Source organism: Pyricularia grisea, assembly GCF_004355905.1.
Source record: "Pyricularia grisea strain NI907 chromosome Unknown Pyricularia_grisea_NI907_Scaffold_1, whole genome shotgun sequence".
In the NCBI taxonomy this organism is placed as follows: domain Eukaryota; kingdom Fungi; phylum Ascomycota; class Sordariomycetes; order Magnaporthales; family Pyriculariaceae; genus Pyricularia; species Pyricularia grisea.
The window spans coordinates 4,581,166-4,594,776 of NW_022156716.1; the positions used below are offsets into that span (position 1 = coordinate 4,581,166).

Consider the following 13,611-nt stretch of genomic DNA (forward strand, 5'->3'; position numbering starts at 1 on the left):
CGATTATTGCCGATCTTTTCTGGTTGGCCTTGACGGTGGTTACGGCAGGGTATATATGTGATGAGAAGTCTGCGTGGAGTTAAAGTAACAAATGCTTGAAATCAAAGAGGACCGGATTCCGGTGGTTATTTATACTTGTGGCAAACCACAAAACCTAACATGTACACCTTGATGATTGTGCTAATCCTGCTTACCCTAACATGTGCAGCTTGAGAAGCGTGCTGTTGTCCTGCCAAGGGCTAACCCAAATCAAACCAGCATCATATGCGAATTCACCTGCAGTTAGGTGCATTCTGGCATACATTAGCAGCTCTGTGGGTAGATAGACCCACAAACAGCATTACGACTGTTAATACTCTGTTCAAATGAGCTGGGGTAGAGATCTCGAAGGAAGCCAAAAAGCTGCGCATATATGAACACCCAAGCATGATAAAATTGTTGTGAGCGGAATTGAAAACGAGTCCCCCGCCAAGTCTGTCTTGTATCCTGGGCATCAAGAACAGCTGTCCAAACTTGCTTCAAACCACAAGCCAATTGCGAGAATCCAAACGCCGCGAGCGAACCGGAGAAAGGACTATGAATGAACAACATGCAGACAATTAAACCTGATCAAATAAGACCTGCCCGAGCAGCCTCGCCGCCACCGTCCACAACTACGGCCTGTACATTCCTCTTGCTCTTGCCGATACCTCCAATGCCAACGCCCATACGGCGTGCGACGTAGCGCTGTGCGACAACACCGACGGCTAGGTTAAGAAGCTCCTCGATCCACTCGGCGACCCATTCGCGCGGGTCAACGCCTCCGCTTTCGACCACGTCGCGGATCTCCTCGGGCACCCGCTCCAAGAAGCCCTGCTCGCTGTCTGGAGCAGAGGCACCGCCGCTGCTGAGCTCGTCACCACCACTGCTGGTCGGAGTTAGCGGCGTCGAGGCGTCAAGCCAGCGGACCCACTGCTCAGGCACGGCCTGGCTGACAGTGCTGAAGGAGATGTCGTGGACGGGGTCGAGCACAAAGACGGCGAATACAATCTCCTCGCCTCCCCTGCCATCGTCGTGTGAGTCGGAAGCATCGCCAGCCTCGGCTGCCTTCGCCTCGGCGGCGGGAGATCCAGCAAACAAGTCTTTGCTCGCGTCAACCTTGACCGCCTGCAGCGCCAGGAACAAGTCAGAGCTGCGCACCGGGTTGTCGTCAGAGACGGGCTCGATGGCACGCTGGCGGGCGAGGTCGATCCCGCCCTTGGCGGCAAAGTATTCGGAAGCGTAAGCCTCAGCGCTGGCGCGGCACAGTTTGGTGCCCTCGGCAAGACCCTTGATCGTGCCCATATCCCTCGGCATGTCCGAGGCGCGCCACCATGGCCCATCGCGCCAACCGTAGACCGACTGGCCGGCCGAGAAGAAGGCGGCCGAGGCTGAAGAGGACGACCGAGACGGCCGGACCGTGTTTTCCTGGCCACGCTGGATCACCATCAGGTCGCCGCCCTCCACCTGTGCCATGACGCGGGAGAAGACGCCGTATACGAGCGGGTCGAGGGACGGGTACCCGACAAGGTCGTGCGTAATGTGGATCGCGAGACGTTCGTGCGAGGCAATGGGCGGCGCGAGCGTATGTATGAGGTCGCTAAAGGTCGGCAGGGCGCGATGGCGAATCTCCTCGCCTGAAAAGAGAACAAGGGGTCAGTTGCGTTACACAAGCAATCAACGTCGGACAAGACAGAAAAACTTGGAAATCAATACAACAAGCGTTACTTACCAACAAATCCACGAATAGCGCCGACGTTGCCTCGTACCTGTTCCGCCCACTTCTTTGCCTCTTCGCTCTGCTGCAGCTGGCGGGCCGCCGTCTCGGCTTGCTTCACGGCAGCGGCGGCGGTGGCGCTGGCGCTGGCAATGAAACCACCCCACCATCCTCCGCCAGATGCTGCAGCGGGTTCAGGTGCAGATGCTGCAGGTTCATCTATTTCGGTGCTAGCGGTGGTAGGAACGGTCGTCGGTTGAGATGATGGCGCGCCCTCGGCCGACTTGCGGGCGGGCGTTGCGATGGTCTTGTCGTCGGGCTTCTCAGCTGCGGCGGCAGGAGGAGCCCCAGTGGGCCGCTTTGTACCAGTCTCCTTGACGCGAGGGGTCTCTGGTCTGGAAGCGGTCTTGGGCTTCTCATCAATCTGGTTCTGGAGCTCGGCGAAGACGTCGTCGATGTCAGCGCTGGCCCTGGAACCAGCCGCGGCAGGCTTGGCCTTGGTGGTGGTCTTCTTTGGGGCGTTATCGACGCCAATCCCCTCAAAGAGCTCGCCAAGCTCGTCGTCGACGGCTGCCTTGCTCCTCGCGGCAGACTTGGGAGGCATGATTGGGGTATGAGGAACTGCCCGCAGCTGATGTTAACAAGAAGAATAGATAAAGAGATAAAGAACCGGCAGCAACAGAGAAGGTATCTATGCTCGCCGGAAGCGGTTCGAATGCAAAATGTGCCCTAGCAGAATATAGCCACAGCCTGCAGCATCAGCAGCAGGTAAAGGAAGTTCTGAAGACCTGTATGTGATATTGAATATGGGTTGGACAATAAATGAAGTAGATGATAAACGTTAAACGGCAAGTCGCATCGTCTGCACTCCGCGTTGTGGCACCGAAATGCCGTCACGGTCGATGGCCAAGAAACGCCTGTGGATTTGGCGCTAGTACCTGGAGGGTTAGCGCACCGTCCACTTAGACGCTTGCTTGCTTCGATTGATTGGCTCCCAGGGCTACTACACAGTAAGTCTAGATTGAGGTACATGGGAGGCTTGGAGAATTTGCGGACGCTAGGGGTACCTTTTCGCAGGCCCCACATGTGGGTATAGAATGGCCCGCGGCGTCCAATGAAGTATGCCGAAATGGGCCACATTCAAAAATTACACCCAGGCTGAGATGGATGATGGATGGTCAGGATGGCAAAGTCTGAGTGAGAAAGAAGGGCGACATTGACCTTTAAGATTTCTGCAAAAAAAAGGCATATCTTCATTCGGAGCACCAGACTGTGGCTCTAATTTAAGAAAACAAAAAAAGGTCTTCCACCTTATGGCCGTACGTGTTGTTAATTGCTGGCAAACCGAGTTTCAAAAGGATCGATCGTTTTGCAATATTTGAGGGCTGGTCTGTGCCCAGACTCTTGCTCTCTGCCTCTCCTTTTTTGCTGTAAGTCCCAGCCAGTCTCCAGCGATCCCGTCCGGCCGGCACCCCAAAAACGTTAAGCACCAGTACGCTTTTTTCCCGGCTCCTGACACACCAAACCGGTTAGCAAGCCGCCAGAAAACCATTGATCACTTCACTTTCTCGTCAGTGGCTCTTGTGTGCACACGTAATATTCGACAATAGCGACTGTGTGAATGCATCGGCGTGCGGGCTGAGTGCTGTTGACTTTTAATTGCTTTATTCTTTCACTCTCTACCGACCGTCAGTCATTCCACGTGTCTTGCACGGGTGAATGCTACTAGGCACTGACTTGGCTTGACTTGACTGACAGTCAACGCACACGCACACACGCGCGCGCCCATTTAGACGCAAACCCAACCAAGTCAGCAGGGCAGCCAATATCGCACACTCAACATCAACAGCAACAATGGGTCGCCCTCGAGGTCGTGGGCGTGGAGGTTCTCGTCGGGGCGGTGCTTCTTCTTCTTCTTCTTCTTCTTCTTCGCATTATCATATGCCAAGTGCTTATGAAGCGAGCTTTGAAAATACTGACGATTTCTCCACTGCAACTGATGCCGCCATGAGCAATGGCAGCAGCGCAGTATTATCCACCACACCCGCAAACTCCAACAACAACAACAGTACAGATCTTGCTCTTCCCTCACAATTTCCTTTGTCTTCTCCCACAAGCACCTCCACAAGCTCCCGCACGCCTGGAAAACCATCCTCTTCTCAAACAGGTCGGGTTAAACCTTCTACACCGAAGCTGCCGTCGTCAGACAATCAACCTGCGGCTCGTCATGTGCGGTCGGAAAAGGCGCCACAAAAATCTTCATCAAACCTCACACGCTCTCTCACATTATCCACTCCCTCAACCCAGATCCCTCAACCAACCACTCCTGCAAACAATAGAGGCGTAAGCAGTACGCGTTCAACACGCCGAAGCACTTTTGATGCAGGCAGTGACATTGCTGCCATGGGCAACGCACATGACGAATCCGTATCAAAGGGCGGTCATTCCCTACGCAGGCGCGCTCGTGTTGATTACAGCCAAATTGACACCGAGACGCTCGACATGCTCAAGTCAGACCCTGAACCTAACATCGCCTTCTCATCTCGTGGCAGAAAGCGCAAGATCATCGCCCATGATCGTAGTATTTATGACGACCTGGACGATGTTGCACCATCTGTCACCAAAAAGGCACGTGTAGGAAGGTTCAAGGCCACATCACCCCCTCCGTCTCTAGCTACTAGGCGACGAAGGTCAACTGCAAGGTCATTCAGCACCCCACAGCCAGATTTGTCGTCCTCTCCACGCTCTGGACAGGTCTCAGATAACGACGTAATGGATGAAATCCAAGTTGCCCTGGAATCCGCCCAGTCCTCGTCGGACGGCCGGAGCAGCGATCCAGATATCACGGCCGAAGATCCGGCTCCTCAACCCAATGAGGAGGACCCACAAGACTCAGATTCTGATTTTGACGACTTGGAGAGTTTTAAATCTGGTTCTTCTGACCTTGGAGATCTATCCATGTCGGCGCCCAAACCTGGCGTTCAAGACCCACTATCAGAGCACAGAGAAGCACTCGACCAATCAGATGATGATATGTCTCCCACACATTTGCCCGAGGATGGTGCTTCCTCTGCTCAGCGAGACGGTATCATCACCCGGAAAAGAAATCCAAAGAGGCTCATCGTCACGGTCTATGCCGAAGATCTCGTCCTGGAAAGCTGCCACCCTGGATCTCAGTTCGCGCGCAAGCACAAAGAAGCCCGTGCAAAGGACATGGAGCAGCGCAGTCCGAAGTCTTTGAACACTGAGTCCAAGAAAGATACACTTGACACAACCAATTCAGACGCTGAACTGGCATTGCCGAACAATAATGATCTGCGAGAAACTGCCCTCGGTGCCGAGTCTTCTGATAAAGTTGACGAGGATTCGGGACAACAAACAATCAACGATCCGCCACAAGAAGAGGCTGTCAAAACTGAAGAGGCAGTCGAAGACAACACAAATTCGCCGATGCAGGTTGACGAGCATCGTATCTCTCAGCCTTCCGAACAGAATCAACCCTCACGCCACACGTCTCCAGGTGACAATGTGGCGCAAGAACCAGCAGAGAACTTGGCCAAAGACGACTCATTAGTCCCTACAAATGCAGAGGAACATCTGTCGTCTTCCCATCAAAATCAAGAAAAGACTGATGCCAAAACATTGCCTACTGGTCATACTGCTATCGAAGGTCGGGACGTGGAAAAGTCTCAAGCCGAAGAATCTACTTCGGGAACACCAGAAAATAATTCAAAAGACTCCAAGGATTCGGCCGCACAAAATGCGGAAGCGCTGTCGCCACAGATTGCTTCCAGCAACATCGGCAAATTGGCTGATTACATCCTCAGTCGTCACCACCAACAAGTAGCAGACAATGCTGCGAATGAGGTCGTTAACAGTATTGTTGATGAGGTTGTCGAAAGTCTTGCTAATGAACCTACTCTACCGATCCCCAAAGTTTCTCGCTCTGAGACCGGTGGAAACCAAGATGGCGACCAACTATCACATGCGCGTGTAGGCATAAAAAACACAGATGATAAAGTCGCTGAACCTGGAGAGCCCCTTGCTAGCGATGTGGGAGAAATTTCAAACGAAACCAAGACAAAAGATGCATCTATGGAAAAGGCGCAGCAGCCCGAGGGCGTTGCGAGCAGGTCTCGCGAAGCGAGCTCGATTGCTCCTGAAGAGCTCAAAGGAGATGCACAAGATCTCGGCAGCACGAAAAGGACTCCGCTACTGCTGCTCACCCAACCTGACAAATCCGGGGCACCCCAAGCAAACTCAGACCATGTGATGAATAATGACAGCTCAAGAAGTACGCCCGCGCGCTCATCACCACCTGTTTCGTTCACAGACCAGCAAAATATTGCTGCAATGTCAGATGGCGAGGAAGCCACGGCGCGCCTCACTCCCATCACACCCACGGAGTCTGCGATGCCATCAATCCCATCCCCATCTGACAAGGTCACGGAGAAAAAGGAGGACGCAGTCCCGGAACCAGCTTTGCCTGAAACCCAGCCAGGCTCACCTGAAGAAATGACGACGGACGCTCATGAAGCTTCTACAACACAGGAAGTTGAGCAGGAGGCAGTTGAGTCGCAGGTTGATGCAGAGAAATCTGCAGAGGATTCACAGTCTGTAGATGCCGATGTTGATGTGCAGCAGCCACCAGAGATCGAAGGTGATGAGCCTGAGATAAGTCAACTAACTGCTGTTGACCCGCATGAGGATGACGACGATCTTGATCAAGACGCCGAAATGATGGACCACGAGGAAGATGCTCAAGACATTCAAGGTGCCGACGAGCTCGATGTCGAAGCTGACGAGGCTGACGAGTCTCATGATTTGGAGCCAGTCGATCTTAAGCCGTGGTCACATCTTACCCCTTATGTTGCCGATGTTAGTCTGTATCCGGAGCTCGAAGAGCCTGACACGGCTACCCCATCTCCGGAACACCAACAGGATCCAACCGATGAAGCCCACACCGAGCTTGAATCATCGAAGGATACTTTTACTGCCAGCCAAGACTCTAACGCGACCGGGAAGGAACACGCGGAAAAGCGTAGCCAGAGGCCCCGGCAATTTTCGTACAAAAAGTTGCGATCAGCTGACGACTTCATCGATGTCATTGGGGACTACAAGTCTATGAGCACAGAGGATCTCTACGAATGCCTGGCAAAGATCAACCAAACATTATGCGCTTGGCAGGACGAGTATGTGGGGCACCGGAAGACATTGGACGCAGAGTTCAATGCACCCAGGCGTAGAGCCGACGAGCCAAAGGAAGATGACCGTGTCTCTAGGGCACTCGACCGGTACAAGACACTTGGTGTTTACGACCCCGATACCCTTGATAGCAGTAGACAGGCGCCAAAGGGCTTCCAGCTCCGGCGGACGCTCGAACCACGCAAGTGGTATACTGAGATCGACAAGGACGGAGACCAAGATAAAGCAGATGCTCGAGCGAATGACAAGGTGATGGCTCAGACATACGGATTTGAGTATGACAGCCGCGAGTTAATGATCGGAAAGCAAGAGCCGCTGAACCAACGTGATGGGCCTAGCAAGCCCCGAACTCGAGCTCGGCCAAAGACTCAGAAAGCAGCTGAGGCGGAAGAGGAAGGCGTCCTAGGCAAACGCGCCCGCAAGAAGCGCATATTTGATGATGATAGCCGAGCTCCCAGTCGAGCAGCTACTCCGGTACCTGTGCCTACCATCGTCAACAAGCCGGGACGGCGTGGCCGCAAGGCTGCCGCTGACCCTGAGCCCAAAGAGGTTGAACCCGAGGAGCCCGCTCCACCTCCACCTCCACCTCCTGCCCCGGCTCCGGCTCCGGCTCCAGCTGTAACTACCAGGCTCGGCCGCAGTCGACGTGGAGCTAAGGCGCAGCAGCAAAGCGAGCCTGAGGCATCTCAGGAAAGCGTTCCTGCCGAAGAACCTCCGGTGCCTCCGCCCGTAACTCGAAAGAGGCGTCGCGGCGCGAACGGTGTCAATGGTGACGGCGATGCTCAGGCAAGCTCCCAGGAGGTAGTCGAGGAACAGACAGCTCCAGCTGTCAAAGAATCTACACCGGCAGTAACGGACACCGAGGCTCTAGAACCGGGTGCCAAACGGGCACGCAAGAAGCTGCCTCGTCTTGACCTTGTCCGTCCAGCCAGTCGTCCTTCAAGAGGAGAGATATCATCAGGCAACTTTTACAGCAATGGCCCGTCGGTGGCACCAACGGAAGATAACACGGAAGCGTCACGACCATCTACGTCGTCGTCCAATGCTACGGTCATGTCCACTGCCTCTAACTACTCCTTCCGTCCCAAGCGCGGCAGGAACTTCCGAGAAGAACTTAACGGCGGCGAGCCCAGCACAGGCGAGCCAAAGAAGAAACGTACGCGCCGCAAGGGACCTGCCCCGTCTTCTGCCCCCTTGCCGGCCGTTCCCCTCGCGCCGGCGCATACGCACCCAGGCGAGGGTATTATGCACAAGATAATGCATCAGCAACCATACTTTCCGCCACCGGCACATTATCCCCATGCCTCGCAGCATGGTTCTTTTGGCGTAATGAACTTTGGTCCTGGTGCCCCGCCACCGATGCCCTCGCACCCAACGATCCCCATGCCGCACGGATCTGCGATTTTCACGGGCGTTGGACACCCTCATCAGTCGATACAATCTCCAGGACCCATCACAAACGCCAGTATCAACGGCAGAGGCGGGCGCGAGCTGAAAATTAAGAATGTAACGCCCTCGATGGTCGGTGGAAGTGGTGGGCCCGGACCCGGTAGGGTTATGGGCATCGTGGGAAATCGCGATATCCTCATGTCTGCAGGACTGGCCACCGCACCGACGTCCGTTTCGGGCGGATCAGTGGATGCCTCACGGGCCAACTCGCCGTTTGCAGTAAACGGGGACGAGCCAGAGAAGGACTATGCGTCAATGACCAAGTCCGAGAAGATGAGCCATTCTATGCGCTGTAAGTTACAGACAGCCCTTGTTTTATATTCAGGTCTCCCTGTAATATTATAAATTTAGCGTCGACTAACATCATGTTGCAGCACGCTGGCGAAATGGATCGATGCAAGGCGCGGTGGCGAAGCGTAAGGAGACATTGCGACTGAAGAAAGCCAAGGCCCAAGAGGCTGAGGAAACCCCAGGTGCAAACAAGGACTCTGCGATGCCGGCTCAGGGCGATGCTGGAAAACCTGCCAAGGAAGTTCCTGGCTCTGGTTGAAGGCCCAGATATGGAAGTGAGAATAGGATAAGAATATGAGGACTACGAGAAAGAGCAAAGTGGAAGGCGGAAAAGTCTAGGCGATGCCGCAATTTTTTATGTATTGAAAAGGAAGAGTGTCACTTGTTTTATTACTTGAAGGTTTAGCGATGCACTTGTTGAGGAGCATGGATTTTTTTTTTTTTTTTTTCACTACCTCGAACCAACTACGGAGTAAAAAGTAGTTGTGTGGCTCATAGGAACATACGCGAGGCTGGAGTCATTGTTTACAGGGGAATACAAAAAATACAATCGAGCGTCTATTAACTTTTGGTTCTTCATTTTGTATCTGACCACGTAGGTAGGGGACTTTGAGGGGGTATGTGTTGTGCAGTTTTATGACGTGATATGATGCCAAGTATTGGTGTTGTCGTCTGCAGCTTACATGAATTTTGATTTGTTCTGAATTGAGGGGGAATCTGTCGGCTTGTCCAAGGTATCGATGGGACTATGTGGGTTAAGTTGGTAGGTAGTCGGGCAGTCATGTACAGTATATTACGTACATATGGGTGGCGAACGGCCAAATTTGGAGGCATAACGCGAGCCAAAAAGATGAATAGGAGAAGTGTAATTGCTCCTTATGCGAATCGGGCAGAAATCCAGGAGTCCAGAGACTTGGCATAAAAAAAACTTACAACGAGAAAAAAAAAAATCTATTTCAAAAGCGGCCCTCAGGATGGAGGCTGTACACGAATCCCTTTATCGGGAATATTGGATATTGAATATCCTCTAACACTGTCCAGACAGGGTAAAGGATTTGCTGAGAGCTATTTTTTTCTTTACAGGTTGTGAGTGGTTTTGCACGTGTGTATTCTTCGTCAGACCCCCTTTTCGTCGTCTTTAACTCCCATTTAGATGGGGCTGTAATCATTATGCTCCTCCAATCCAACCTTGCCAACAAACCACACAGGTGGTAAATTTGGGGCTGCAGAGGGCAAACCCACCCCCCCNAAAAAAAAGAAAAAAAAAAAAACCAACCAAGTATCTACGTGGTATCTTGAACTCTGTTTGATGTTGCGGGAATAAAAAAAAATCTACAGTGTAAGGGGGAAAGGATGATGAAGTATTATGCCGGACGACCCGAGGAAATCCCCAGTCTCGCATGCGCATGGCCATATGTGGTGGTGACCCTTTCATTTGGGAATAATGCTTACTTGCCATGAAATCATGGGCAATTCCAGCGGCTAGACACCTGTTTTGAGCATGATTGAGGGTGGAAGGGTCCATTAACTTGTGTTTTGCTCGAGGGTTGATCCTGGGTGTTTTCCCGATGCTCATGCAATCGACTTACACCGCAACTTTTAAACTCCCGGTTGTATTATTTTTGTACTTATTAATTTTTTTAATTTTTTTCTTGCCCGTTTGTGCGATGCCCGTACAGAGAGCAGGTTGCCATTCCATTAAGCCAAGAAATTTGCGGCTGTGCAATACAGGAGCGGTGGTGAACAAAATTCGTTCATCTGATGTTTTTTTCTTTTGCTCTTAGAGAAATAAGCAAATCGGGACATGGTCTAATTTTGTTGCCTGAAAAAAAGAGAGAAGTGGTGTTCATCCCATCAGCCCTGGAAAGCGCACTGCCAGCGGTCCAGGGGTGGAGAAAACGGGGAGGGGCCACCCAAGCTACTACGTAGGAGAGGGTTCCACCATCTTATGGGATCCTCTTGAATTGATCCTGTTCAAGCCCTTTTATCGGGAGTGTTACAGGACGGCAATGTATGAGAGGAAGTGTGCTCAAATCGCGACTTGCTGTTATTGCTGTTGGTTCGTTAGAATCACACCTAACACCTATGCGTGCATACTAAAACCACAATTGCGCCACACCTTCACTAACAATCCCCATACCGCAAGCAAAAAAAGAGAGAAAAACAATGAAAATTATAGCGATTGAGATAGTGGTGCGGCGATTAAAATGGCGATCAGTTTGAAGGGGCGCTGCAAATGCGACAGCGATTAAAATAGCGATTAACGTTAGTAGGTATAACGAATAGGTGTAACAGATAGAGTAGCAATTAGTGTTGACAAATGCCATAATAATTTGTGGCTTATACGGCAAGTGGGGGACAAATTACCTCGTAGCGCCCATCGCCAAATACGCCGAGTATTAGCAACTACGTAAAAGCTCATTACTTTAACAACCACATACAGTAGAACTAGAGTGAGCAACAATAATGAAGAGATTTTTTTTTTTTTTTTTTTCGCGTGTAGGCTTGAAGCTGCTTTATTAGTCTTGAGTTTTTTTTTTTGTTAGTTGGACAAATGTCACAAAAGACAATCTCTTTTAGGTTATAAATTTGCTGGTAAATTTTCTGTGTGCGTTTTATATCCCCACTTGACGGATAAAATACGAGAATTTGTAGTTATCAACAGCCAGGCCCACAAGTTATTGTAAGAATTGGTAAAAGCCCTAGTGTCTGTTTGATTGGTCAATTATGCAGATTGTATTGCGTGTCACTACTCCCCACTGTTAACCTAATAATAAAAAAGATGAGATCGCACTTTGGCACCCCTTCCCCTTGTGCCCCAGTTTTTTATTCTATCCAACCCTTCGTCTAATCTGCTGCGCCTTACTGGGCGTCAGCAACCCCTGGAGACAGAGAGCATTATGTTTACTTGATCCAGTGCAGATTGGCACATTCCCATGGACAATGCTTATTTGTAAGGGAAACCCGGTCGGTATTTCCCGCTGATATCTGAATTTCTGCCTGTGGGATTACCTTCAGGACGGGTGGTGGATGACGGAGGAAGGAATGAGCGGTAACGTTGCGGGCTCACACGGAGTGTTTTTCCGCGGCTGCCTACTTGTCAAATGCGCCCCTCCCGCCCCCAAAAAAGATGAATGACAGGGGGGTGATGTCACTTGGGCTGAGCTTAGAGCGAGGATGAATCCTTTTCGTTGACGAGGATCCGCAACGAATGCCCATGCCTATGTGGATGAGGTGCTCGAGGCCTGGTGAAAGAGGGGCCCTTGGATCTTCCTTTGGCTCCATATCGCCGAGTCGTAGTAAGGACTACATAATGGCCATCATGTCCGGATCCTGGACGGAGGAGAGGAAGAGGGAGGAAGTCATGCTCATGACTCCAAAAAGTCAGGCTACAGCTTATTACTCTTTGACTATCTAGCTGTCTACCTAGAAACAGTCCAAGAATAATACCTAATATTCACCAAACCTAATATTTTACCCAACTCACCACCGACAAAATATGCAGCCCTTCCACTGCAACCCCTCACCAAGGAGGGGCCTCAGTGTCCTCCTCGCCACGTTGTGCATGCTCATCAGCCTGGCCGCGGCGGCGACCAAGATCAAGGACGGCGCCGACCCAACCATCATCCGCGTGGGAGACACGTACTACTCAGCCGAGTCGGGTGGCAACAGCGTCGCCGTGCGGCGGGCGTCGACGATCATGGGCCTGGGCGGCGCGACCACCGACAACGGCAACATGAAGAGCGTGTGGACGGCCCCCAGCTCCGACATGGGCGAGGTCTGGGCCCCTGAGATCATCATCGACTCGGGCCGCACCTACATCTACTTTGCCGCCAAGACTGGGGACGCCAAGCGCACCTTTGTCATCAGCGCCGACGAGCCCTTTGGCAACTACACGGACGCCCAGAAGCTCGAACTGCCCGACGATAGGTGGGCCATCGATGGCGCCCTCTTCACCTTTGAGGGTCAGCGGTGGTTCGTTTGGTCTGGTTGGGAGGGCACCACAAACGTCGAGCAAAACCTTTACATCTGCAAGATGAACTCGCCCACGGAACCGACCGGTGCCCGCTACATCATCTCGCAGCCTCGCGAAACTGTAAGTTCTTTTTCTTCTTCTTTTTCTCCATGATATCTCCGGTGAAACCGTTTACATGATACGACCAAAACCACACAAACAACGACTCTGAAACAAAACCACTAACCACCTAATTCCTCATTGACAGTGGGAGCGTGACGCTGGCAACCCCTACGTCAACGAAGGCCCTCAGCCCATCGTGGACCCCAACGGGCAGCTGCACATCGTGTACTCGGCCAACGGCAGTTGGGAGAACAAGTACTGCCTAGGCGAGCTGCGGCTGCGCAAGGGCGGCGACCCGACGTACGTGTGGGACTGGCACAAGTCCAACGGGTGCCTGTTCGGGTCTACGCAGGCCGATATGATGTCCGGGTGGGACGCGACGCTCCAGATCGACGGTCCCGGCCACAACACCTTTGTGTTGCCCTATGGTGACATCCAGCAGAGCCCCGGCGGTACCGACCGCATCCCCTTCGTCTTCCACGGCGTGCCCAAGGGCACCTACTACAGCTGGGTGAACCGCGACTGGTTCTCCGGCACCTTCGTCTGGTGGGGGAACACCACCTACACCCGCTCCAACGTGCCGGGTGCCAATGAGGACACCGGCTACAGCTTCAAGTTCTTTGAATAATTTTGACCTGATAATCATTCCGGCTTCTTTGCTTGTATATCCGGAAATAAACAGCACGGATGAGCAAACAGAAGCGGGTTGATTCTCTTGGGATTCTAGAAGTATATATATACCATAATTTTAATGTCTGATGAGATAATGATCAACTTACTCATGATATGTGCATTCTCGGGGCGAAACCGCGATATATGTTGTCATTTAGTGTTTTTGAACTGTCAGAAGAAC

General features: G+C 52.1%; 4 protein-coding genes across 4 annotated transcripts; 2 read left to right on the forward strand and 2 right to left on the reverse strand.

The window, feature by feature from the left end:
• Positions 1 to 93: 93 nt before the first annotated feature.
• On the reverse strand, positions 94 to 2,592 carry PgNI_01392 (uncharacterized protein). Its single transcript, XM_031121464.1, has 2 exons — positions 1,751 to 2,592; positions 94 to 1,655 (listed from the first exon to the last, which is right to left on the reverse strand). Exons 1-2 carry the CDS (start codon positions 2,337 to 2,339, stop codon positions 610 to 612), a joined length of 1,635 nt encoding a protein of 544 aa, XP_030986809.1. The 5' UTR covers positions 2,340 to 2,592; the 3' UTR covers positions 94 to 609.
• Positions 2,593 to 3,589: 997 nt separating this feature from the next.
• PgNI_01393 (uncharacterized protein) lies at positions 3,590 to 9,203 on the forward strand (the record flags this gene model as incomplete). The annotated part of the gene is made up of 2 exons (XM_031121465.1): positions 3,590 to 8,681; positions 8,764 to 9,203. 2 exons carry the CDS (start codon positions 3,590 to 3,592, stop codon positions 8,937 to 8,939), a joined length of 5,268 nt encoding a protein of 1,755 aa, XP_030986810.1. The 3' UTR covers positions 8,940 to 9,203.
• A 1,500-nt stretch (positions 9,204 to 10,703) lies between these two features.
• Positions 10,704 to 11,216, reverse strand: PgNI_01394 (uncharacterized protein; the record flags this gene model as incomplete). The annotated part of the gene is made up of 2 exons (XM_031121466.1): positions 10,704 to 10,910; positions 11,048 to 11,216. Coding segments are annotated over 2 exons (303 nt in total), but the record flags the coding sequence as incomplete, so codon positions are not given.
• Positions 11,217 to 12,179: 963 nt separating this feature from the next.
• PgNI_01395 (uncharacterized protein) lies at positions 12,180 to 13,550 on the forward strand (the record flags this gene model as incomplete). Its single annotated transcript, XM_031121467.1, has 2 exons — positions 12,180 to 12,776; positions 12,904 to 13,550. 2 exons carry the CDS (start codon positions 12,180 to 12,182, stop codon positions 13,384 to 13,386), a joined length of 1,080 nt encoding a protein of 359 aa, XP_030986804.1. The 3' UTR covers positions 13,387 to 13,550.
• Between the last annotated feature and the right edge of the window lie 61 nt (positions 13,551 to 13,611).

What these genes read in the sequence shown, in the direction of transcription:
- PgNI_01392 (XM_031121464.1), bottom strand. Translation starts at nt 2,339, where the DNA reads ATGCCTCCCAAGTCTGCCGCGAGGAGCAAGGCAGCCGTCGACGACGAG. An exon ending in CGCTATTCGTGGATTTGTTG is followed by an intron (nt 1,656 to 1,750) that starts GTAAGTAACGCT and finishes TTCTCTTTTCAG; the next exon opens with GCGAGGAGATTCGCCATCGC.